Here is a 26,851-nt window from a genome sequence, read left to right as displayed (position 1 = left end):
CTTTGTTGTTTAAATTGTAATATTAAAGTCAATTGAGATTTGTTTTCAATAGTTAGCTCGGTGACAATGGCTAACGCAATAGCTAGCGCCTCAGTCTGCTAATCCGAGGGTCGTTGGTGTTATTCCCAGGTCCCGCAGGCAATCGTGTATTGAACATATTTTACAATGTATACATGTATGTCCTTAAACAAGTTTCTATTTCTAATGGTACAGAGAATTCTATGTTGGGGCCAGATGAGCGTGTGTGATTTAATTTTATCATCGATTAAATATTACAGCAAAAATAATTGAGATTTACTACATAATATTAAGATCTATGCTTTTTCACCTTCAAAAAGAAAATACTCTGTAGCCTCAATGCTACGCAGTTACGCCATCGGGCGGCGTAGTAGGCAGTATCTACGAGACTGCTTTATACTAACCAATCCGTGTTTGTTGAACAGTTTTTGTTCCATTGCTATTTCAGTGCTATTCAGTTTAATCTTTATGATTCAAAACCAGCAATGTATATAGCTCAATAATAAAACATCTACATGTACTTTCACAACAAACGTTCTAGGTATTGGTTCAGGAAGGGTGTGTCATCATACTGCTACGCCGGCCGGTGTCCGAGATGTTTTTTTACCCACAAAACACAAATCAACGAAGTTTTTGTCTCTGTCAATGAGGACTTAATCAACACATTAGCAAAGTTAATTATGAATTTCTAATTCGATTATGGTTCATAGTCAGCTTGGCTTAAGAAAATTACCGTTGCAATTTATTTATCTCATAAAAATATATAATGAACTATTTCTTATGTATACCATGACATACATATATTTGAGTTAAATAACTACGGAGTATCTACGTTTCTTTTGTTTTCTATTTCCCTCAACGTAGGAAGAGCTTATCGATAAAATAATGCGGGTTGAGCGTGCCGGGCTCCACCCAACCTCCCTCAGTCGGCTTTAGAGGCCGGTTCGGAGCGGATGTTGCAGGCGCCATTTTGCAACACGACGCCATTTCGTGTATTATCAAATCACTTCCTTATTCTGTGAATATTAACCATAAAGACACCGTACAACACGTTTTTTTTATTTGGTAAGATTTTTTTGGATACATTCTCCTCGACAGCAACTGATTGAGGTGAGGTGGGATATCTCAAGGACGTTTTTGTTACTTGTAAATATTACAATAAATATTCACAAAAAAATATTTTCCTTGACAGATTTTAGTGGATATTAAGGTAGTAAAGCGTTTATTTAAGGCTTCTGCGTTTCATTGTATCATGCTTGTGGTCTACCGACAAGTGCGCAATAGATGCAATGTTTTCGGGAAAGCATTGTTATTATGCTTTTAAACTAATAACCAATAAGACAATAGACTTGGCATGTTGTTGTTGAGGCGATATTATGTTTTTCAGTTTTTTAAAGTACGCACTTATTTGTATTTAGATAATTTCTTTTGATTACATAATAATGTTAAAAATTAAACCGGAAACATTATTAAGAAATTAAGTCAAATGAGTAGTGCTGTATTGTTTTGATTACTACTAGAATAATTCTATTGTAAAATGAATGCTAAATATAAATAATTTATTAATGAAAAGACGCAAAATTATAAAATTACTAGAAATTTAATATATCAATATTTTAATTATAATTTTACATTTTATCTATTCAATTTAACTACTATTTTTCGAAATATAACAACACTCTAATAGAAAACGTGTTTTTTCTTTTGAGTTGGTTAAAAATGAAGTTCTCGGAAACGAATACTTGGAAAACGCCGTAAAATGAAAACTGCTCCAGGAAGTAGATATATTAAGGTGATTTCTGATGACAGAGTGAATTGAGATTGCTTTGATCAACGTAAAAAATTTAAGTCACTTAGTCTTCTTACAACTATTATAGCAGAAGAGGGAAGGAGAAAAATTTCAATCCAATAGAATTTTATTCATTCAAAACGTTTTGTTCTAAACTGAATAATGGAGCAATTTACTTAACAAATTTGAATATCCTATTTATTACCACGAAGTACCTTCGAGATAAAAATATACTTTTCAAAAACTATAATTAGTAGTTATAACAAATATATTTAAACGAATAATATACTAGTTCTTTTTCAATTTTGTTATAGATTCAAGATAGACTAGATACAGGTATCAATCAAATGATTCTTTAAATTAACACCAAAGCCATCAATAAGATCACGTTTACTCATAATAGAACTCGAAAACATTTTATAGGATGTAATGTGGATAGCGATTTATTTTACAGTAATATTATTAACAAATAATATATTTCTGTAAATCTTCTAGTAAACAATGGCTTAACGTTGACCACCAATTATTATGATCGATGAATCCGGATATGCAACATTGCTTCTTATTGTAGGTTTTCTTTTATTCATTCTAATATGTCAAATAAACAAAACACTTGTAATGTTTCATTCAATAATTACGATAACTTAACAAAAAAAAAACATTATAAGTAGTAATGCATAATGATGATTATACAATTACTATAATTTGTTTGAACAAAGATGAGCTATCTCAGTTAATAAGTTGCGAGAGCTTTCATCAAGGGGCACGCCTACGCGAACCCCACTTAATCAGGTCAAGCACGAGAAACTCATTCATAGCTAGATTACGAAGCCTCCAATTCATCGTTGGATTTTTACTATCCATTGAAATTAATTTTCCTCAATCTAGTCGTTCTCGAGAAATTTGTTGTACTCTTCTCGTTACTATTAGGGAAATTTCAACATGCCTTAAGTATACTATAGATATTTCCCACTGAGTTTCTCGCTGTTTCCGATCCGGTGGTAGATTCTGCGAAGCACTGCTCTTGCTAAGGCTACTGTTAGCAGCACTCCTGATTTGAGCCCCGTGAGCTCACCTATACGTCAAAGAGAAGCTGAAATAGCCTCTCAAGGCTATCAGCATAGTTAAAAAAAGAGATATTTTATCCATTAATTTGGTTCTAAAGTCAGGGTCCCATACCAAGAACAATATATACTATAAAGCGATCGATATATATGGACGCTAAAGAAAAAATAGCCATTTTGGTTGGATTATGCCAAGAATAATATGAGTATTAAAGGTCTGAGTAATGAAATACTGCTTTTTACAGGGCAGAGAGATACAGCTCTGTATAAAAATTACAGCTAAACAATTACATTAATTAAGAAAGGAAATTAACTTCCCTACAACTATTACGTTAGCATGATACAGCGATCTTCGTGTTTATCTTAAAAGCAGAAGATTGTTCACAGTTAGCAACTGCATCAAACGTACCTTTATAATAAAATCTTGTCTACGTTACTAAGCAAAATTGGTCTCTTTCGCCTTTACATAAAGTTTTACATGGTTAGCTCTAGCTTTACGTTGTATTCTTCTGTTTTCTTTATTAATTAAAATCACGATTGTTATAACTCAGAGTTCAATATCTATAGACAATGTCATATTCAAATTTTAACAAAAAGCGTTCAAACAAAAAGGACGATCTATGCACACAAAATAATTAAAAGTGTTGTCAGACCTAATTAAAAGTCGCGGTGTCTATTCCCATAACTTCATGATTGTCTATAAACGTCTTACATTCCAGAAACTTCTTACTTATAACTAATCATACTATGCCTTACTTATTTAGTAATTTACCTAAATAATTTATTTTCTAACATGGTCCAAATTCACGGATTCGTTCCTGTACGTAAATCTAAACTATATTGGAATAATGGTTATCGTATATATAAAAAAACGCATGACCACTTCGTGACAGAATTATGCAAAACGTATGTGTTGATTGTCCATCGATTTAATAACAAGCCCTATCTATATTCAGTAATATTTTTTCATTATTTTGGTTTATGGCTTTGATTAGACACATGTAGTATACTGATTTCTTCCCCTATCTAATTACTGGTAACCTTTAGGTTGCCTAGTATATTCCAAATACGCACAGTTCGTTAGGTAAGCTCACGGGCTTAACCTGGGAGAAGTTGTTAACACTAGCCCTCCTAGCAAGAGCACGGGTTCGCTTCGCTTCGCACAAAATCGGAATTGCGACTCACTGACTAGATCCGGGGAGAAACTGAGCAGGTTGTGCCTATAGGCTAGGTTGCATGAGAACCGGCGCGTAGAGTGCCTAAAAGCACCGACAGTGGATCGAAAGGATCCGATAGGATATGTATAAATATATAAACAAAACAAGGTTATTTGATGATATTTTTTTGTTTCATCACTGATATTTTTTTGTTTCATCACCAATGAGGATATAAACTTGGCAGCTTAAACGTTAATTTGTCTTTTATATTCTATCAAAAATCCACTCAAAAATCTAACAAAAACGCATTTTTTACGATAAATTTACTTGATGTAATAAGGCTCTTCGGAGATTACGCGTAGAACGGGTTACGGACACGCAACTACGCAGTTACCTGTAAGTGACATTTCAGGAATAATGTGGTTTATATTTCGTTGTTATTGGTAAATTACTTCATTATTATATCTTATGAATCTATTTACACATAAATTGGCATAGACAAAACAGTTCAATGCTTATAACTAATCTCATTTGATGTTTATAAAAACATAAAATAAATAGAAAAGGGATGTTTTTTTTTAATGTCTGTAACGAAGTGAAAGAGAAAATTTAATACATAAAATGATTTTTTTACTGGTGGTATGACGTCTTGTGAGCCTGTACGTGTAGGTAACACCGCCCTGCCTATTTCAGCCGTGAAGCAGTAATGTGTTTCGGTTTGAAGAGTGGGGCAGCTGTTGTACTGTAAAAACTCATGTCATTGTTTCAAGGTGAGTAGCAGCGTTTACGTTGTTGATGTCTATGACCTCCAGCGACCTCTTAACTCCAGATGGGCCGCGATCTCGTCCATTCATCTTAGTAATAAATTTAAAAGAATGTAAATCTGAGCTATCATTAATTATCATCATTATCTTAGACCAGCCCAGAATGTGCCTTGGCCTTGTCCATTATGTCCAGATTACTCTGTTCAGGGCTTTCTCCTTCCAGTTCTTGACACCGATAACTTTGAGGTCGTGCTCTACGCCATCTAACCATCGGAGTTTGGGCCATCCACGACTTCTGCGGCCCTCTGGTTTCCCATATAGTAGTTGTCTTGGCATTCTTAATTATGGTCGAATATAATATACAAAATCATGAAGGAAACTAAACATAAAATTCAATTCGTCATAATGATTAGCGAAGTTGCGTTTGGATGGATTAGTCATTTTAATTGTCACTGTGTAGGCTTAATCGTCATTCAGTGTATTTCTATCACGAAGTAATGTTTTTTTTTTTTTTTTTTTTTTTTTTTATGATTGAAAGTTTACTGGTGGCCCGAAGGCCTTTCCAGTTTCACTAGGACAGGTGGGCGAGCAAAGGCTCAGCCAAGAGGGGTGGGATTTGCTAACAACTGCCCGAGCGCCTCCGAAGGAGACCTAACAACTCAAGAGCAATTGTTTCGCGAATGAATCTACTACCGGATCGGAATCGCGACCCGCTGAGAAGATCCGGCGAGAAACTCAGCGGGCTGATGCATGGGTTAGGTTGCACGTCGACCTCTTTGTCGAGTTGGACGAGTACGGTTACCGGGGTCCCTAAGCCTGCCCCTAGTATTAGAGCTGAAGGCATCTAATGCAAAGGTTATTGGATCTGATGGATCCGTAAGGACGTGTCTAGGGCGTCGACGGTGACTGGCTCCTGCATGATCAGGATTCGGGGAGTAGTCAGCGGCGGCAACGATAAGGCGATTATCATGACGCATAGCCTTATCGAAGTATCGTTCCGACGCTGACTTCATGTATTTCCGAATTGATTCGAGGCCCAGGTCGTCGTGTAGGTCAACGTTCCTCACGAACCACGGAGCCCCGACAGCTAACCTGCAAAAGCGGGATTGTAGGGATTGGAGGGTGTCTATGTGTGTGCGGGCCGCGTGAGCGAACACCACACTCGCGTAAGTCATGACGGGCCTTATGCAAGTTTTGTAAAGTGTCACCTTGTTCCGAAGGGACATTTTACTCCGCTTACAGATCATGGGGTAGAGTCTACCGAGAATAAACGCGGCACGGTCACGGACTGATTTTATATGCGGGCGGAATGTCATCGATGCATCCAGGGTAACGCCTAGGTACTTGACCTTCCTGGCCCAGGGTATGGGTTGTCTAAAGAGAGTAATCGGGGGTGTGAGATTCCTCCTCCTAATCCGGGAGGAAATCCGTGTGGAGCTTCCCCTCTGAAATAGCACCGCAGTACTTTTCGCTGGGTTGATGTCTATGCGCCATTTTCGGAACCACTGTCCTAGGGCTAGGGCTGCGCTCTGAAGCTTCTTCGCGATTAGGGACTTATTTCTACTAGAATAGTAAACAGTCGTGTCGTCGGCGAATAAAGCTAAATGGGTCGGCGGCGACCGGGGAATATCGTTGACGAATAAGCTAAATAGGAGGGGTGAGAGGACAGAGCCTTGCGGGACTCCAGCTGTGAGAGATCGTGGGGAGGAGCGGGTTCCCTCGACTCGATATCGAAAAGAGCGGTTCGACAAGAAGTCCCGTATGATGAGCACGAGACTATCCGGCACGCCCATGTTGAATAGTTTGAAAATCAAACCATTGTGCCAGACTTTGTCGAACGCTTTTGCGACGTCGAAGAAGAGAGTTCCCGTGTATAACGGTTTTGGTCGATTAAGCCCCACAAGAATGTGCTCCGTGAGGCGGTGCACCTGTTGAACGCATGAGTGATTTGTACGGAATCCGAATTGTTCATCGATAAGAATGCCCTTGGATGAGACGAAGTCTCTGAGGCGTTTGTAGAGCAGACGCTCATACAGTTTGCCTAGAGACATGAGGAGGCTAATCGGGCGGTAGCTCGTCGGATGATTTTTTGGTTTACCGGGTTTATGTATGCCGATAACGTCCGCTTCTTTCCACACCGCGGGAAAGATACAGTTCGCCATAGCGGCATTGAAAATAGATGCCAACATCACGATGAGTTGGACGGGTAGAAGTTTAATAACGCGGTTAGATATACAGTCGGAACCGGGAGCCTTGCGAGGACGTAGGTCTTTGATCAAGTCTTTAACTTCTATCGGGGTGACGGGTGGTAACGCATCCGATGGTGGCAAGGAGGCTCTGCGTTCTACCTCACTGTCTACTAATTCTACATGAACAGGGTCCACGGATTGAGTGCTGGGCGTGCACTGGGTTTGCAATGTATCGGCCAGCAGCTCTGCTTTTTCGTCATCATCGAACGCCGCGAGTCGGCCTGAGGGGCCTACGAGGGGGGGCATAGTTACTACCGTATCCGATTTGAGAGTACGAGCTAAGCGGTAGTAAGACCTTTGGGAGGGCGCGAGTCCTTCTAAGAAATCAGACCATCTGGCATCTCGGACTTCGGCGATGCGAGACTTTACGTCGCGTTGTAGGGCACGCATTCGAATACGATTTTCCGCGGTAGGATACCTGTCGTAGGCGCGTATCGAGGCGTTCTTAGCTCTAAGGAGTTCCCTAATATCGTCGGACAATTTGAAGCGGTGAAGGAAGTCCTCCGCTACAACTTGTTTCGATGACCTATCTAATGTCGAGGTGATGTGTGACGTTAAGATGTCTATGGCTTCAGCGGTATCCTGAGGAGACGGGATAGAGTCCGGGTTAAACGGGAGCGATGGTGGATCAGATTCAGCCAGGCTGATGCCCAGCGTGTGCCAATCCACCACAGTCCTCGTGACGGGAACGGAATCGGGAGCGCGACCGAGCTTCATAACGACGGGACGGTGGTCTGAATCTAACTCTGAAACTACTTCGATCGAGTGTAAGCGCAGAGTTACGTTTTTTAATAACGCTATGTCGAGTATATCCGGGCGATGCGCGATATTTAGCGGGTAGTGAGTCGGGGTTAGCGGAGCGACGATATCGAAGGCGAGATCATCGACTAACGCGTCAAGCCGCCTGCCATTCGGGGTTGTGGTGTGTGAGTTCCACCTGATGTGTTTACAATTTAGGTCGCCCGCCAGAATGACAGAGCTCCCCATACCGAGCAGCGCCTCGATATCACTGCTTAGAACGATCTTATCCGGTGGAAGATAAACGGACGCGATAACGATCGGCGCGTGTCCCGTCAGTGAGATTCGGCACACTGATGCTTCGATATTAGCGAGCGCGGGAGGATCGAGCGGGACGAAGTAATGTGTTCCGGCTTCAAAGCTATAGCAACGTCTCAAGGAGGGCAGTGGCGCGGGTTCGTTCGCCCTTCTATCAAATAAAATAAATAATAGTTAAAAACAACTAAAAAAATGCGCTTTTATAGAAAATCCGACTAAAAAATAGAAAATAAATTTTAATAAATTTGAATGAAACATAGTGTAGGATAAAAATATTTTATTGTAAAAAAAGTGTGGGGTGCTTTTCAGGATATTATCAAAATATTTATAACTATTGATACCATGCACCCCAGGGTTTTTTAAGTTTTTTTAAACTATTATTTATTTTTTAGTTAAATTTCAATTTCTTATTTTTTTTTTTTTTCAAAAGTTTCATCTGATTCAATCGGTAACTTATCCAAGAAATAGACGATCGGCGCGCATGGTAGTTTTTCCTTTTTGATCTTGACGCAGACACTCCGGGTCTCAGGAAAACAAAAAACCGCTAATCCTGATTATCCTAGTAAGGATAACGGATCAAACTGTTTAAAATATTGAATTGTCATCGATCCTTAATAATTATTCCAAATTTCGAGTTAATCCGACGTTTTGAAGGGGGTCAAAATCATGCTCAAAGATTCCGTTACATACACACTAACATACGTCTGAAGCTAATAAAAACGTATTAATAAAGTTATAAATACATACATAGAAGCCTTTCACGTCGTGTCGCCCTGTAAATGTTCATGTCAGGTGAAACGTAATAGCTTTATGCGATTTTAATCGTTACTACGTACTGAACATTAAGCGACATATGTTAAAAATAAATCGATACAGCTGTCTAGCTAGTATTTTCATAATAATATGTTATAGATAAATCGATAAAACTATCTAGCTAGTATTTTCGTTGGTTTTTGTTTTATTGTTAAAATGGATAAACGAGCTCACGTCCCACCTAGTTAACACTTAACAGTGGTCGCCGCAGCCCATTAATTAACCTCAATCACGTTAATATCGGCATCCGTCTTCAAACATGAGTTCTAAGCCTTAGTTTTAACAGTACCACGGCATATATCATGTTTATTGTATGTAGCCCCTAAAGGGCAAGAGAAGAATAAATTACTCTTAATTTATTACATAGATCTTTATTTTGATTAATTTTATTTATTTTGCTGAAAGAAAACTCACGAATGAGCTTAATATCGCTTCGGCACTTATCTTTTCGGTGCTCTTTCAGATATGTTCATATATATTTTTTTATAATTACAAATAATTTAAACACGATGAACAAATGAAGTCGTGTGACAAAAATAAAACCCTTGCAATTAATAAAATTTGCATTTGCCATTAATAAATCGCATTGTGAGTCCGGACGGGTAGATACCAGTAGAGGCCATTCTGTCTGTTACTGACACGTGACAAGTGAACATGCCTTCTGGGAATTAGACATAAAACAATCGTGATATACCATAATCGGAATTTTCGAAGTGCCATCCCATAATAATGCGAGTATGCACTGTTATTTATTTATTATTAAATGTGCAATAATTAGAAAGACGACATTTAGAATTTAATATCGCTTCAACGGCATTCTAAAAAATAAGCCTACGTACCTTAAGTTTTTTTTTTTTTTTTTTTTTATTGCTTAGATAGAGCTCACAGCCCACCTGGTGTTAAGTGGTTACTGGAGCCCATAGACATCTACAACGTAAATGCGCCACACACCTTGAGATATACATTCTAAGGTCTCAGTATAGTTACAACGGCTGCCCCACCTTTCAAACCGAAATGCATTACTGCTTCACGGCAGAAATAGGCGGGGCGGTGGTACCTACCCGTGCGGAGTCACAAGAGGTCCTACCACCAGTGATTACGCAAATTATAATTTTGCGGGTTTGATTTTTATTACACGATGTTATTCCTTCACCGTGGAAGTCAATCGTGAACATTTGTTGAGTACGTATTTCATTAGAAATGTATTTTAAGTGTCGCGATAACCTTAATAAATATGTGCTTACGAATTTTTTTTTTTCTTTTTCAGATACAACTGACTTTGATTCGACAAAGTGAATAAATTGGATTCATACGCTCAGGAAAAAAATGTTCGAAAACCTCACCACCATGGCAGACGAGAATTGAAGCTATTCTGTGCTTCCAGCATTCACCGTTAAAGGAATTGACAATTCAACAATGATAGGTGTAAAAACATCGCATTGACGTTCACGAGCTAAGGAGCTCTGAAACATTCTCTCGGACTTTAAATGCTAAATTACAGACTAGTGTCAACGCATTTCTTGAAGCAACCGTGAATCGGGTCGGACCGTGATTATAGCTGACCGGTCAGTGCATCATCAATATGTGCCGAGACCGCGATATGTCAGAGTTAAGTTGTGACATCATTAAATAAACTGAGAGCGTCCTGACTCTAGCCTCTGTGTTGTGTATTCCGTCAAGACGGCGCTCGAACGCGTTCCGCCGTTTCGTTTTAGTTCATTCATTTTGTTTTACATAAAAGGATAAACAATAGCCCGGCTGTTTAGTGTTAGATTCTTCTCTGGAAGGGGTTCCGCTGTGCCGCTACCCTGGCCAGCCGTAGTCGAGATAATTTAACCAGAATATTGGAGTCCATAGTAAGCGCTGCGCGATACTGTATTGTGAGTATCAGATATATACTTAGTATCAAAATGTAGATATTGTTATAGCAGCCCGATTAACTACTTCATGTCGTCTTTGCAACGCTTTTATAATCGACACGACTTGTCTACAAATTTCCGATAGTACTAGTTGTTTTGATATCCGTTTCTGCTATTTGCCGACAGATGGTGTTACTGGTACCTATATTAAACTGCTCCCTTCTTAGAAATGCTCTTCTCAAACATTAGATCTATAAAACTATATATTAAGAGCTGCAATAAAGCTAGTTTAGTTAGAAAACACAGTAAAACACATAGTTTCGTCCATGTTACTCGCACCAGTTTTACGAGTTGGAGCTGTCAAGAAATACCATCCTAAAGATGTTAGTTATTTAAATTTAATTCCAGATTTAAAAGTAATAGGTATCACACTGCAACGTTGACCTCATGCTCATTTATTTACGCTAGTTCCAAAAATAATTTATTTCAGAACCAACGTAAAAGCGGAGAGAATTTACAAATAAAAAAAACGAGAAATAAATCTGTCCGGTTACCGAAAATGGTTCGTTTGGATATAATTCAGGTATTTTCAAATAAAGGGGCTTTGTAACAGTTAATGAGAGATCGAAAAATATATAATTCAAACGTATTAAAAAGTATTATTTCATGCATTGAGATTAATATAATAGATTTTTTTTAAATCAATATGTGATTCACTTTCGTAAATAAAAATTTGCTCCAAAGGCATTGAGAATAGCTGAACCGATTTCAAAGATTATTCATAATAACTGCGTATAGTTTATTTTAAGAATAAAGATATGCATGACTTCGTTTAGCTATCCTCGAAACCAGATTTTACAATATTTGCCATAAAATCAGAGCGATACAAAAGTTGCTTGATCAATTTAAAGTTTGGTTATAGCCGCTTAAGGCCACGACTGATTCTATCACAATTTTCATGGCCATTTATGTAATAGAAAACATTTGACATAGCATAACGCCTAGTAACGTAAATCAGTTAGTTTCTTCATAGTCGGCAAACTGTAGATTAATTTAGAAACACACAAAACAGTTAAGATCACAACCATTGAAGCACGCTGATTTTTGACAGTCTTAAATTTCATAACATTAACTTAATTTATTTCAAGGGGAAAAAAGAGCTTAACTGAAAGGACATCTCTTAGACTGTATGCTTAGCGCGAGTAACGTTCTCGACAGCGTAAAAGTTAACTCAACGCGCCCCTAGCGGCAAACGTAGGCAAACGTTCCAACTTGCATACATTGCAAAATTTGCGTCAACTTTTAGGTTACCGAGAACTTTAAAAACTCGCATTAAACTCAATGGGTACTTGATTTAAAAAGTTTCACAATTGGCCTCAACGTTTCTATACCCGCGTCTAGTGGCGGATTAATGGTCCAGAGCGCCCTAGGCAATCGCTTCATCGGCGCCTCTGTACCGGCCATAAATGGCCATCATAATACTATAAATTTTAACTCCTTATTTTTGCAATTACGATGACGTTGTATCATCAAACCCTAGACTTTAGTAGACAAGGACCCTTGCACTTACGCTAATGCGCGAATGAAATACAAACAAACCCGCAATATTGCATCATACGAGTATATCGATACTTGTGCAATATAATCTTTTATAGATTTAGATTATAGATCAGCATTTAGTTCTTAATCGTCGATATGTTATTTTCTTTATTTATTTAAAATTTCTGAGCTCGCGCGCCCCTTGTAACTACACGCCCCTAGGCACGTGCCCAGTTTGCCTTACGAATAATGCGCCTCTGCCCGTATCTTAAGTAGATTTTCACCATACCAGAACAATCGTGTATCACATACATGTAGGTAAGCACATCAGTATCTGCACACGACACATTAACATTACATACTAAAATTAGGGTTACGGAAACGAAAACCAGTGCTCAAGCGAGCGGCCTGTAGTAATCTCTGGCCTGGGCTGGCGTACACAGTGCTGCGAAAGGGGCCGGGAGCAAGAGAAGGAACCAGAGGATAATATGGCGGCGCCTGAATGCGAACGAGAGGCTCGCAAGCGTCGCGAGAGACGCGACTCTGGATGCGCGCACGAAAGAAAAGAACGAAGACCTCATAGCGAGGAAAGAACGCCCCCACCACCGCCTCCGCCGCCCCTACACGACTTTAACAGGCTTGAGGTATGCATTTTATTAAGCGAAGTAAATTTTTAATTTCCCCCAAATCCCTTTACGCTAGCACATTCAAGGTTTTTAATTTATAGAGTATGGGGCTTGAAAGATAGAAGAGTATGCACATAAACCTATAAAGTTGCCGTTTTACAATACTGGCCATTTGAAATGTACCTAATTTATGTATGGCTGGTAATAGACTCTAAATTCAAATGAATATTATTTTTAAAATACGGTATTCTATGTTCCTGTTCACTCATTTGTTTATTGATTAGTGTTTGGTTTTAACTACATTTGTATCTTTTACATCAGTATAAAAATACGAGGACCTAATCAAGGAGTACGAGCTCCGTCGCGCTGGCAATACCGCACAGACGGCTCAAACATTTATGACTTGATTTCTTTTTTTTTATGAAGGAAGGATTACTGTTGGCCCGGAGTCATTTCCAGTTTCACCAGGACAGGTGGGCGAGCAAAGGCTAATTTATGACTTGAATGGAGCCACACACAAACGAACACACTTGGTTTCAACGCTGCCGAAAAGGAATTTAAAAAAAACCGCGTAGTCGCTCGAAAACGAAAGTCAAAGTGGACGAAATAACGGTGACAGTAGAAATTGACGATACTCAAGCTATCGCTGAGTTGGTAGCAACTTTTAATGTTAGCATCAAAACAATATTGGTACATTTACGTCAATTTGGTGCTGACAAAACTTGACAAATGTGTGCTGCACAAAGAATGTAATATAGAATGTAGTATAGAATACTGAAGATATTTATAAAATAATGGCTTTGACTTTCTGTATATTAAACGGTAACTTGATAGGTCTTTGATTAATATCAATTAAAGTAAGACTTAAAATTGGATTCAAGATTTTATTCCTGCTTCTAAGCCCCAAATAGATGAAATTAATGAATAAGCGATGTGCTTACCACTTATTTGCTTTAGTTAAAGATTTAATTAATTTTAACGTACTTATATAAGCTTGTACTGTATCTATATATCTATTTATCAACGTAACGTAACGAATATACCTATTGGTAATTTTTTATTAATTTCAATGAATCTTGAAAATTACCGATACATAATTTAAATTAACCGATTACCTATATTACAAATTTGGGACAATTATCCCAACCAAGCTAGGGAACCAGAAAGGTCACTAAAACTTGTAGCTGGGCTTACTATTAACAAGTGTTTTATACGTTTTTTTAAATATCCTTTTTATTTTTAGCGTTCATGCTACATATATCTATCGAGAGCTATCGATCGTCAAATTCATTACATTGGATTCGTTCGTAGCTTGCAATTGAGTTAACCCTTAAATGCATGATTTTTCCTTTTTAAATACCATATATTGAAACAGATAGATAATTAAACATAGATTAAGGGAAAAATGATTTTTTTTTAATAAATGTATTTTTTTGTTAGAATATTTTTTACTGGTGGTAGCACCTCATGTTTACTGGTGGAAGGACCTCATGCTTACTGGTGGTAGGACCTCACGTGAGTCCACACGGGTAGGTACCACCACCTTGCCTATTTCTGCCGTGAAGCAATTTACTAGTGGTAGGACCTCATGTGAGTCCGCACGGGTAGGTACCACCACCCCGCCTATTTCTGCCGTGAAGCAATAATGCGTTTTGGCTTGAAGGGTGGGGCAGCCGTTGGGACTATACTGAGACCTTAGAACTTATATCTCAAGGTGGGTGGCGCATTTGCGTTGTAAATGTCTATGGGCTCCAGTAACCACTTAACACCAGGTGGGCTGTGAGCTCGTCCACCCATCTAAGCAATAAAAAAAATATGTTGGCATTACAGTCTGAACGTCGAGCAGAGAGATTATCGCGAGCGCGCCGTCCGCAGTACGGTGGCAAACGCCGCCGTGCTCCGTCCCGCATATCCAAACAACCTAAAGAAAACGAATGCTTCACAACTACAGAAGAAATCAGATGCACCACCCCGTCCAATTACGACTACGTTGTTATACAAAAACCACATCGTAAGCTACCTTTCCATTCTGTTATTAACGAGACGTATCTTTTTATGAACATTTACATCAACTATTTGAATCTAGTGTGACCAGAGGCGATAAATCTAGATAAAAATAGGCGAAGATAAAACTGTTAAGTACCGTATTCTCTGTTTGTTAATCGAACATCTTTTTTTTTTCGCTAAGTAGCTAGTGACAAACTGTTATCAATAAATAAATTCAAAATAGTTTTCTGTATTCAAAACAAAATATGAAATTAACAAAATCAATCTAACTCTAAAGATGACAGTGATTAGGGTAAGTACATACACGCCAGTGAATAATAAACATCGTTACTGTTTTTGCCCTAAAGACGTTTACTCATTCCACAAAATTTACTTTTTTTTTTTACCTATGCTGATAGCCTTGAGAGGCTATTTCAGCTTCGCCCTAACATGTAGGTGAGCTCACGGGGCTCAAACCTGACGACGTTGCTAACACGAACCCTAGCAAGGTACGTGCTTCGCAGAATCTACCACCGGATCGGAAACGCGACCCACTGAGACGAGAACGGCGAGAAACTCAGTGGAAAATTTTACATTTTGTACAACACTAGCGACCCACCCTCGCTTCGCTTCAGAAACTGTAATTTATTATTGATTCCTCCACTATTTAATGGATGCTATTATACATGTAAACCTTCCTCTTCAATCACTCTATCTATAAAAAAAATCCGCATCAAAATCCGTTGCGTAGTTTTAAAGATTTAAGCATACATAGCGATATAGGGACAGAGAAAGCGACTTTGTTTTATACTATGTAGTGATACAGGAATCTAATCACTAATAATTTACCGTGTATTTCTAGTAAGCGATGAGCCGGAGACTTTAGACGCGGCCGCACTCCACCGGCAGGCTGGTCGCACAAGAGGCACTATATGCGAGGATAGCGCTGGGGATGCGGCAGAACGTGCCCGTCAACACGAGCGCAGTGCAGCACCCCTCAACAGCACTCGCCTAGATCAGCCCTGCCCTGATCGAAGGCTGGAGAAAATCAGTAAGAAGGTATGACTTGATGATTTACTGGTGGTAGGACCTCTTGTGAGTCCGCGCGGGTAGGTACCACCGCCTTACCTATATCTGCCGTGAAGCAGTAATGTGTTTCGCTCTGAAGGGTAGGGCAGCCGTTGTAACTATATTGAGATCTTAGAACTTATATCTCAAGGTGGGTGGCGCGTTTACGTTGTAGATGTCTATGGGCTCCAGTAACCACTTAACACGAGGTGGGCTGTGAGCTCGTCCACCCATCTAAGCAATAAATAAAAAGACTTCTATACTACGCGTACTGAGTCACAGCGCGTCCCCAGTGAGTTCCTTGCTGGATCTTCTCAGTGGTTCGCGTTTCCGATCCGCTGGTAGATTCTGCGAAGTACTGCTCTTGCTAGGGCCAGTATTAGCAACACCTCCTGGTTTGAGTCTCGAGAGCTCACCTACCCGTTAACATTGCAAACGCAAACTTTGAATAGTATTTTAATACCACTGCCCATTTAAGTAGTTATGTAAAAAAAAAGTTGAATTTTTTTTTTTTTAAAAAAAGTTGAATTATTTTTTTCGTTTGCGCTTTAATAGCATATCGACTCAAAATTAAAACCTCCTTCGTTATCCCGTCCGGATATGAGAGCAAAGTTACAAAACCAGCCTTTGATTTACAAAATTTCAAGTTAATAGAACGTCCTAAAGTTGGTGAACACAAGCTCTGTAATGGAGTCTCCATTACATACTAGATAGGCGTTTAAATGTGATTCCGTTTTTTCCCGGTATCAATATGAATAAACTTACACCTCCCTTGGAGGATTGTAACATAGAGTAATTGTGAAACATATTTGGGTCCACCGATTTCTCTATAGATATAGCGCAGACTTTTGATCAATCAACCTTTTTTCGTTATTTAATAACAACAAAAAAACCCAATCGTAACACCTTTTCCTGCTTTATGCACAGTATTTAAAACTAATAGCCACAATGATGTTCAAGAAATGGTCTAACGAGTCCAACCATTATATTCTTATCTATATTTGTGTATACTTTCCAAAATCTGACTATATTAATCCCTGTGATTTTTAACATTAATTTCGATACCTTCTTCTTCTTTGTCTCTACCTTATCCCACTAGATGAGGTCGGCACACCGATTTTTTCTATTCCATTCTCCTCTATCAGCCGTCATCTCAATACTCACTTCTCTTTTTCTCTTCTTCTTGCTTCAGTTTCCTCAATCCTGAGGGTCTTGACCACCTCCAAGCAATAAGAGTTTATTGCGGACCATTCCACGCCATTTGCCTCTATCTGCCGCCGAGTGTAGAGCATCGTGAACTGTGGTGTCGAGGGTAATGCGGATCTGGTCAGTCCAACGTGTCGGGCCTCTACCTCGTGGTCTTCTTCCGTTCACCTTGCCAGTCACCATTAGCTTCTCTAAGCTGCCGTGATCCTTTTTTTTTTCTCATAGCGTGATATAAGATAGATACAATTACTATGCATATATTTTATTATAAACTTTACTTTTAGATTCATATTCTCAAAAAGAATATTGCAAAATACGAAACTGACTATGAGACATTGCACGGACACGCGATCGCCCCGAGCGACCGGATTACCGATGTACAGCTCACCCGAATGTACGAAAGCCTACGCCAACTGCAGGCGGAGAAACGATCTATCAAGACGGATCCCGTCGAATACGCCCTGAAGGTTCAAGCTGCGAAGCTGCAGAAGGAAAGAGATGAAAAATTGGAGATTTGTCTGCAAGGCGATAAGCCAATGTCAGAAATCGTTAAGGATATCGAAGAGGTAAGATCTGCTGGTAATTTAAAATCCACATGATAAGGTTTTTTGTCTCTATCAAGTGTTTCTTTTGGTATATAGCTAAGTATACGTCATGTATGTATGACCGTACAAGTATATCTGTATTTATACGGTATCGACGAAGAGTTGGACGAGCGAACTAACCCATAGACACTTAGACCCATAGACATTTCAGCTTACTGACTTTCTCACCGGATCTTCTCAGAGGGTCGCGATTCCGATCTGGCGGTAGATTCTGCGAAGCACTACTCTTGCTAGGGCTAGTGTTACCGAATTCTCTCAGGTTGGCCCGTGAGCTTATCACGTCCGAGCGAATAGGTAGAGAAGAAACATACGGTATCTCATTTAAATGTGTGAATTAGAAGGGGTGGAATGACTTGTTAAGCTTATGATAGTTTGCAGGGGCTAGTGCAAAATAAATGCACTAGACACACTGGCCTCTTCGTACACGTAAAGCAGCACTGGAGTATTCGTTAAGTAATTTTGTAAACGCTTCCTTTTCATACAGTGGTTGGAAGGTTGCCGTCAAGCCGGAGGTCGCTCGACTATCCCAGAGAGCAGTTGGTCGTCAGCGCAGATGGCCGCCGAGAAGCTGTGCGTGCAGCGCGTGCTGCTCCGGCTGGAAGCGGCGCGCGGCCGGCCCCCCGCGCACTCCGCAGAGCGCGGTGCCGCCAGACACCTCTACGAACGTTACAGAGCCGTGAAAAGAGTACTCGCCTCACCTAGATCCGATGCGGTGACTTTTTTATTTATTTTATTTTTTACTGGCGACCCGCCCTCGTTTCGCTTCGGAAACTGTAATTTATTATTGATATCTCCACTATTTAATGGATGTTACTATACATATAAACCATCCTCTTCAATCACTCCATCTATTAAAAAAAACCGCATCAAAATCCGTTGCGTAGTTTTAAAGATAAATCTTAAAAGCATACATAGGAATATAGGGACAGAGAAAGTGACTTTGTTTTATACTATGTAGTGATTGCTTAGATGGGTGGACGAGCTCACAGACCACCTAGTGTTAGGTTGTTACTGGAGCCCATAGATATCTACGACGTAAATGCGCCACCCACCTTCAGATATCAGTTCTAAGGTCTCAAGTATAGTTACAACGGCTGCCCTGTCCTTTAAACCGAAACGCATTACTGTTTCATGGCAGAAATAGGCAGGATGGTGGTACCTATCCGCGCGGACACACAAGAGGTCCTACCACCAGTATTCAGACTTCTGTTTAATTACACTTATTATATTGGTAGACGTAGCGAAAAATGATGGAATTGGCGGTCCTATCTGTTTCTGAAGTGAGGTTTTTTTTTTCCTATTCGTTTTTGGGGTGGTGACATTAACTTTGTGACTTCTAAATACTTCGATAGCCGTTTAGCACCAAGTGCGCCAAGATGTGGTTTCTTTGTTCAATAAGAGAATTTAACCCCCACATAGTATATGACACCTCCATCCTAATACCGCCACCTTCTTTGAGGTTCAAAGATAGAAGTGTCAACATCGCCTTGTTGATCTAACAATTAGAAACCCTGACTGCTGTTCCACTAAGAAAAGGCAAACAAAAGTTAATTAGTATTTAGAATTGTAATAACTGAGGCTTTGGTACCAAATCGTACGTCTCATAATAGGCCCAACCACCAGTAATATAATTATTATGTCTGAACTAACTGAAAATTGAAATTAGTCCCTTTTTGGGCTTAAAGAAATAGAATTACGATTTTTAGCGAATTGGACGGCCGATGAGGCAGAAGAATCGTTGAGTGGCAGACAGTGCGCGACGGCCACATAACAGATGGACTGACGACCTAATGAAAATGGCTGGGTCACGTAGGATGTAGGAGGCAATGAACCGGCCGCACTGGAGATCAATTGAAAAGGCCTATGTTAAGCAGAGGACAGCTATAGGCTGAGATCATCATCATCGTGATGATGGAAACGCAACGCTCTCATTAAAAAGTGAATTAGAACATTTTTGGTGTTTTATTTTATTTATTATACTCAATCAATGATGAATAAAATTTTCCGTCACAATTCACAGCTGATTGGCAGCACTAATGGCGAATTGGCGACCATTCACGAGCACGAAACGATGCTGTTCAACACGAGCGTCGACAGCTCCAGCGACTCCCAAGAAAAACCATCTGATTCATCTCAGGTAAGATTCGATTTGATTTAAATTCCATTGATTTATAACATCCGTAAAAAAAAACGCTTATCTATTGATCGTCACATGATAATCAACAGTTTGTCTACGTCTCTTGTGTTCAGTCATTCTTTTCGCTCAATTCTCATCTCAAAGGGAATGGGATAAGGCATAATATCGCTAAAATTTTTTTTTTTTATTGCCCTTGTAGGCAGACGAGCATACGGCCCACCTGATGGTGAGTGGTTACCGTCGCTCATGGACTTCAGCAATGAGTTAAGTTTTTTGTGTACAATAGACCTTATTCTACTCTAATATCTTCATTTCATGTATTGCCCCAGGAGACAACGGAAACTCCTCTCCAGTCTCCGCCCACACGTGACTCTGCCCTAACGGAAGAGATGCCATCGTCAACTTCCTCGGCGCAGTCAGCTACAAGCGACGACGCAGCCCCTTCTAACGAGGGCCTACACTGTCTCACCCTAGAAGAATTGAATCGAGCTCTGATTGAAGCCAAGCTGCAGAAGAGTGTACGTATAATTAAAACGACAAGAGAATGAGAAACGTAAGGCTACACAGAGAGAAAAAGAGATTAAATATTTGTTTTTTTATTTATCACTGCCACAGTGGATGGTCTTGTAACCCTCTTATCGTGGGCACCGCTAACTACATACTACACATATGACCCAGGCGACGGGGCAAAGCAAAGCTCTCGTCTCCCAAAACATGTTTTTTTTGTTTTATTTCTGATGGGTGTTGAGTGGTTACCGGAGCCCATGGACATCTATAACGTAAATACCGCCCTCACCTTGAGATCTAAGTTCTAAGTTCAGTATAGCTACAACGGTTGCCCCACCCTTCAAACCGAAACGCATTCCTGCTTCACAGCAGAAATAGGCAGGGCATAGGTACCTAGCTAGGTAAGAGTGCTTTTAGAGCTTTTAGTATCTTCAAGCGCAGGTCACCGTACTCCTCGAACTCATCGACTATGACGAAGAGTTGGACGTGCGGACTAGCCCATAGACACAACTACCTCAGTTTCTCGCCGGATCTTCTCAGCTGCCGCGATTCCGATCCGATGGTAGCATAGAGCCGTTTAAGAAGAGTTTAAAGAAATTGTTCCAGTTATCGAAAAGGTCATTTAAATACACCTAAATATACATATAAATACACCACAATACACATATTAAAGGAAACCAATATTTATAATACGATAATATGTTATTTGCAAATGGCGTGTCATAAAAACATCAAACCGCAATAAATTTTTTCAAGAATATGTACGTACAAGTAGGTAAACGCCATTTTGCTTATTGCTGCCGCGAATAAATTAAGCGTATCGGCTTAAATGGTAGGACAGTATTGCCATATATGTAATTAAATTTGATACTTCGAGCATCGAAATAATCTGTATAATTTATAGTATAATTACGTTTATTAATATATTTAAGAAGGATTTATGGAAGGGATGCATAATGAGAACATCTCGCTATCGGTCACGCCCATTGGAGAATGGCGATGAAGTCAGAGAACATCTTGTATTATTGGTAGCATATTGTGAACTCGGTTAGTAGGTACCAATGTTTTGGCTATTTCTCCGAAGTGGTTATGGGTTGTGAAATAATGGCGAAATAATCTTTATGCGCCCTGTCATCGGCGATTACAATTGCCATTGCGACCTCTTGTTTGCAATGTCTTGTGCTCCGATAAACACCTCGCAGTAGGGAGGCAGTGAACTCGTTGAAAAAATCTACCAGATGTATTTATGTCTATAAAACCTTGAATATAACTTGATTGAACATTATATTAATTTTTTCCCTTCCTATTCACTGGTACCCCAAGAGGCTCGAGCCACGCCTGGCCCAGTAGGTGAGCTCACAGGCTCAACCTGAGAGAGTTTCCTAATAAGCCCTAGCAAGAGCAGTGCTTCTGAGGATCTACCACCGGAGCGGAATCGCGACCCACTGAGAAGATCCGGCGAGTGTACTCAGTGGGCGAAATTCAATTATCGTTTACAGGAGCAATCTCTTTAGACTTGTATATTCCGATTCGAACAGGATTTATAGTTACTAATTTCAGATTTTTTTACTTCTATAGGTACTGCGTCGTAGTATCAAGGAATACGAAATCAGCTTCGAATTGCAGAACAGTAGGAAAGTGCAGAGGGACGATAAGAAAGGTCGCGAGGAAGATTACCTACGTTACAAAGCCATTAAAGCTAGAATAAAGTTGCTAAACGCTTTAATCAATAAACAAAAGTCTTTAACACAAAACTAACGTGGTGCAGCTTTCGCGTCTCAAGTGCAGAGCTTTCATAGGAACACATCGAATACAGTTCATAATAATCGATTGTTGTTTGTCAATCGTCTCATGCAAAATGATGTTTTGTAATATCCTCAGCTTGATAAGACACGCAATGGAATATCACTTCAATAAGAAAATGTAAAAAAAAGTTTAAGATCACAAGCTTGCCGAAATATATGAGTAAACTATTATAGTTTAAAGTTCCTGTTGTTGCAAATAAAATTCGTTTTGTTACAAAAGAACATGCTAGTAAATAAAAAAGAGTATCTTTTTAAAATAATAAACAAATTGATTACTTAATTCGATTCCTACGAACACTACAACAAATTCATTTGTTTTGTTACATAATGTATCATAAATGTAATAATATATATTATTATATACTATAACTGTGTAATTTTGTATTGTTATGCCGAGTGCCCTACCAAATTCGTGTTCAGTGGTTACTGAAGCCATCCACCTCACAGCATGAGGATGAAATTTCAATTATATTAAGCAACGGCTGTCCCACCAGCAAATCAGAACGAATGCCTATTTCACGACCGAAATAGCTAGGGTGGTGGTACTTAGCTACCGATGCGGACTTAATACACCCAGCAGTAAAAACAGATAAATATGTACGCTAACTATACCGCCCATTTACAGATTAACTATACCATTAACAGATTAGTTAAGTTACATACGTCATAAAAAGCTTTCGGAAAAGTTTTATCATTTATAGTCAAAGATGATAACGTTTTATTATTATATAATTTGTTATAATTTCCCAAATATTTATCTAAGCATTTTCCAAACATTGTTATGGTGCCAAACTTTGTCACTATTGTAATTTTTATAACAAAGAATCAAGAGAACAAAAACAGTAGGTACCTATCGGAAAAGTCATTTTCATTATAGGAAATGTATTTCTAACATAAGAACGTATAAAAGGCTTGGTTTTTATATGGTAGATTTCTAATTTAAAATTAATTTTAAGCTTTAATAAAACTATATTATACCTACAGAATAATGTTTACATTAATTGTCGTTTATATTAAATTACGTAGAATCCATAAAAACATTGTAAAAGTCCTATTTGCAGCGAGTGTAAATATATCCAATATTTCGAAAATGTAGTTCCTTAAGATTGTTGGTAAATATTGTCTATTAGAAAAATATGAGATGAAAAAAAAAACACATTAACTACATAAAAAATGTCTATATCGGAACAGTTGTACAAAAAATTTCGTTCCAAATATTTTAATTGTCGTTCGTAAATAGTGATAGTACTTAAATAGCTGAAGAATTCCACAATTACATTAAATAAAACTGGTCATGAGGTACTTACTCCCTATGCTTGTCCATTTTGAGAAACGATTCTCTTAATCAACGATAATCGTAAAATTAGAAAACAAAAACCTCCTTTTTAATTCTCTTTGAATTGCATCGATAGATCGGAATACAGTTTAAGTAGCGTTTCACCTGAATTTTAATCATAGGTTATATTGACTTCAAACGAATCACACTATTGTAATTACCATTATGCTTAATTAAATTTAAGGATCTCTTTTCGACTGTACGTATGTACCTGCTTAAGTGTTAGTAATATTTATTATTGATCGTAAACGATGTGAACGAGTTTAAATTTCAATGTTTTTAAGTCCTCTTTAAGAGTAGATGATAGTGTCTAGACCTAAAGGAAACTGTGATTTGCCATTGTGTCAGGTTCTTGTTTGACAAGATATGTTTTAGTGCGTTTTAATGCATTTTTCGTGGTTGTCTCTTGAGTATATGTTGTGAGCGATTGAGACTTAATGCTTTAATTACGCGCTTAAAGAACTGGAGTTAAAATAAAAAACATTTTAGTCTGGTTTATATCGAAAAATTGTAATACACAATGTTTATAAGAAAATATTTTTTAATTGCTTTCGAAGACCGACAAACCCGCGAAAACTCATTGATTGTAAATGCTTAACGTCGCCCATGGACATCAACGTAAAGGACATAAGGATATTAAGTATTTTAAATTTAAAAATATTTTTACATTTTAACAATGTTGTTTGTTAATAAAACAGCAAATACGTTAAAATCATTTCAAAGAAAACATTGACTTGTACGGTTTAGTCAATGTAAACATGAACTCGATCGTGATATCTTTGACCTATGCTGTGTACTTCTTACAAGTTTATAATTCACTCGAATACATAAGTGGAGTAATAAAACGGCTTTTATTTTCCACAATTTCTAATAAACATCAACGTGCCATGTTAAATTAATATAAAATAATATTATTTGCTAATTTATTTTACTTACATTTATAATTACAGTAGCTACATAACAATCACCATTGTACACTTCGAAGAATTCACACTTCAATCTCCATGTTTGAAATATTTAAGAGTTCGTATGTCGTAGGAAATAAAATTAAGCTTGATAACATAATTAGAATATGAGAATGGGCTCCAAGGTATTATTCGGTCATGTTATTTCAAAGCGAAAGCATTAAGCGTAAGAATATTATTTCGATAGCAGATATTTAGAATAAAAGCTTAGCACACTAGTTTCACTTGGGGTTACGCTAGGAAAACGGAAAATAATCAGACAACAATAAGATACATTTTTTTTAACTGCTTAGATGGGTGGACGAGCTCACAGCCCATCTGATGTTAAGTGGTTACTGGAGCCCATAGACATCTACGGCGTCAATGCGCCACCCACCTTGAAATATAAGTTCTAAAGTCTCAAGTATAGTTACAACGGCTGCCCCACCCTTCAAATCGAAACGCATTAAATAAATACATGAAATAAATACCGTTCGCTAATTCAGTAACTACATCAGATTGGAGCGGGATTCTGCAAGTGTAATTCAGAGTTCAAATTAGCCTTAATATCGTTTTTAAGGAGATTCAAATTAGAATGGTTGCCTCAAAACAAAAGGGACAGCTCAAAACAATTTTTTGTTGTTTTAGTTGTTTTTTTTCTGTCGCATGTATTTTTCGATACAGATACAGATTTTCGTGTTATATATACGTATTTTTGAGGTTCGCTTCCCTTTGTTATTTTATTTTTATTTTACTTACAATTTGAAAAGTTTATTTCGAATAGTCTATAAGCAAATATATTTGAGTCTTACAGACTACTTCTAAACACTAATTATGGAATTTTAGTACTGTTGGTTGTTAGAATTACGGCATATTTATATTGTTGTCCGATGTACATATAATAAAATTAAATACTCTGAATAATTATATGATTGAATGGCTAGCCAAAGTCTAAAATTTTGTACATAATGTATAAGTAATTTTTGTAATTGTGTATCGGAAATTAATTCCTTTAATCTCGAACAAAATGTTAAATAATAAATCGTTTAAGAACTTAAAATAAGTATACTAGAACTACTGCTAATATTCAATATCTTAAACAGAATTACGACGGCTGATGAAGTATTCTCTATATTTTGACGAAATATGTCGTCTTGAACAATACGATGATTATAAAAATTACCGTATATTTTTAATGTATAAGCCGAATAATGTGTCGTGAAAAATAAAGTTATTACTGAACACATCAACTGTCGTCGCAATTTACACATTATGTACCATCATCTATTCATAAAATAAGTGACATATTAGTATTGAAGGAAGTAACGATTTGTTTAATGTTATTCAAATTATTTACGATAAATTTAAAATAAATACCAACATGTAAATACATATAGTTTTATTTTCCAACAAAAACATGTTTGTTCAACGTTTCTCAGGATATGAGGGTTATTGCGAAAACTGCTTTTTTTGTATCAAAACACAGCGTGAAGTGAAGTGAGTGAATAATATAAAATGCTTTATTAATGAAGATGACAGTTTAATTTTTGATTGTGGCTTTTATATATGGAAATAATAAGATTATATTGATGATAAAAAACATCATATTTTGCGACTGAACAATTATTTAATATGATCCCGTTATCTCCTTACTACCATTGTGTGTGTGACCCGACGCACTAGAGTTGTTCATCCCGTCATATAGGTTCGTTTATAGTATTAACAGTAATTATTTTAACCTCATGCTACTGGGGTCCAAATAAAAGGGAAAAAGAGAGATACTTTTGCAGCCATACTACTTAGTCCCTGCTAAAAATTGGTTCTTACTTCAAACAGTCCATAAAACGACAGCAACTGAAATAGTTTAAGATCTTAATGATGCAATGAATTGTATCGGTATCTTGCTAGACCATTTATGCGCTGTAACTATTAATTAACACCATATAAACAAAAAGAGATATGTGATGATTGAGGAAAATCAACGAACAAAGAGCATTTACGCAAGGAAGTGATGATGTTATTACGCATATTGCACATGTTGGATTATAATGAATACATTGAATATTTTGTTTGCGCTATTTGTTTTTGGAACGAAGTTCCTTATGGGACGATGCGAAGGGGTACCCTAACCGGGAAAAAAAACGTCCGTAACGTAAGATTTTTATTAGTAATGCACACGGTGTACGACTTAACTTTGTAATAACGTACAAATTAGTAATGCACACAGTATACGACTTAACTTTGTAATAACGTACAAAAAATAACATATTTTTTTACCATTCATTGACTACGATCTCAGAGCGTTCGTTTGCGCAATACATTA

At 38.0% G+C, this 26,851-nt stretch overlaps 1 protein-coding gene and 1 long non-coding RNA gene across 4 annotated transcripts; one reads left to right on the top strand and one right to left on the bottom strand.

The window, feature by feature from the left end:
• The first annotated feature begins 774 nt into the window (after positions 1-774).
• On the top strand, positions 775-25,918 carry LOC101745154 (protein FAM13A). Of its 3 annotated transcripts, none has more exons than XM_038019051.2 (11): positions 775-1,083; positions 10,178-10,790; positions 11,260-11,352; positions 12,680-12,952; positions 14,765-14,945; positions 15,783-15,979; positions 17,479-17,760; positions 18,284-18,511; positions 19,820-19,936; positions 20,266-20,454; positions 22,022-25,918. In XM_038019051.2, exons 3-11 carry the CDS (start codon positions 11,329-11,331, stop codon positions 22,199-22,201), a joined length of 1,671 nt encoding a protein of 556 aa, XP_037874979.1. In that variant the 5' UTR covers positions 775-1,083; positions 10,178-10,790; positions 11,260-11,328; the 3' UTR covers positions 22,202-25,918. The 3 variants fall into 3 exon arrangements, with proteins under 3 accessions (XP_037874979.1, XP_037874984.1, XP_037874981.1); XM_038019053.2 differs by lacking the exon at positions 775-1,083 and adding an exon at positions 4,651-4,798; XM_038019056.2 differs by lacking the exon at positions 11,260-11,352 and having other exon boundaries at positions 777-1,083; positions 12,752-12,952.
• Positions 1,600-3,506, bottom strand: LOC101746069 (uncharacterized). Its single transcript, XR_002431430.3, has 2 exons — positions 3,281-3,506; positions 1,600-2,395 (listed from the first exon to the last, which is right to left on the bottom strand). It is a non-coding gene; the product is annotated as an uncharacterized LOC101746069 (long non-coding RNA).
• Positions 25,919-26,851: the final 933 nt, after the last annotated feature.

This window comes from Bombyx mori, chromosome 22 (assembly GCF_030269925.1).
Source record: "Bombyx mori chromosome 22, ASM3026992v2".
In the NCBI taxonomy this organism is placed as follows: Eukaryota; Metazoa; Arthropoda; class Insecta; order Lepidoptera; family Bombycidae; genus Bombyx; species Bombyx mori.
The sequence above is the reverse complement of the archived record's forward strand: the minus strand, read 5'-3'. Positions and strand labels throughout refer to the sequence as shown.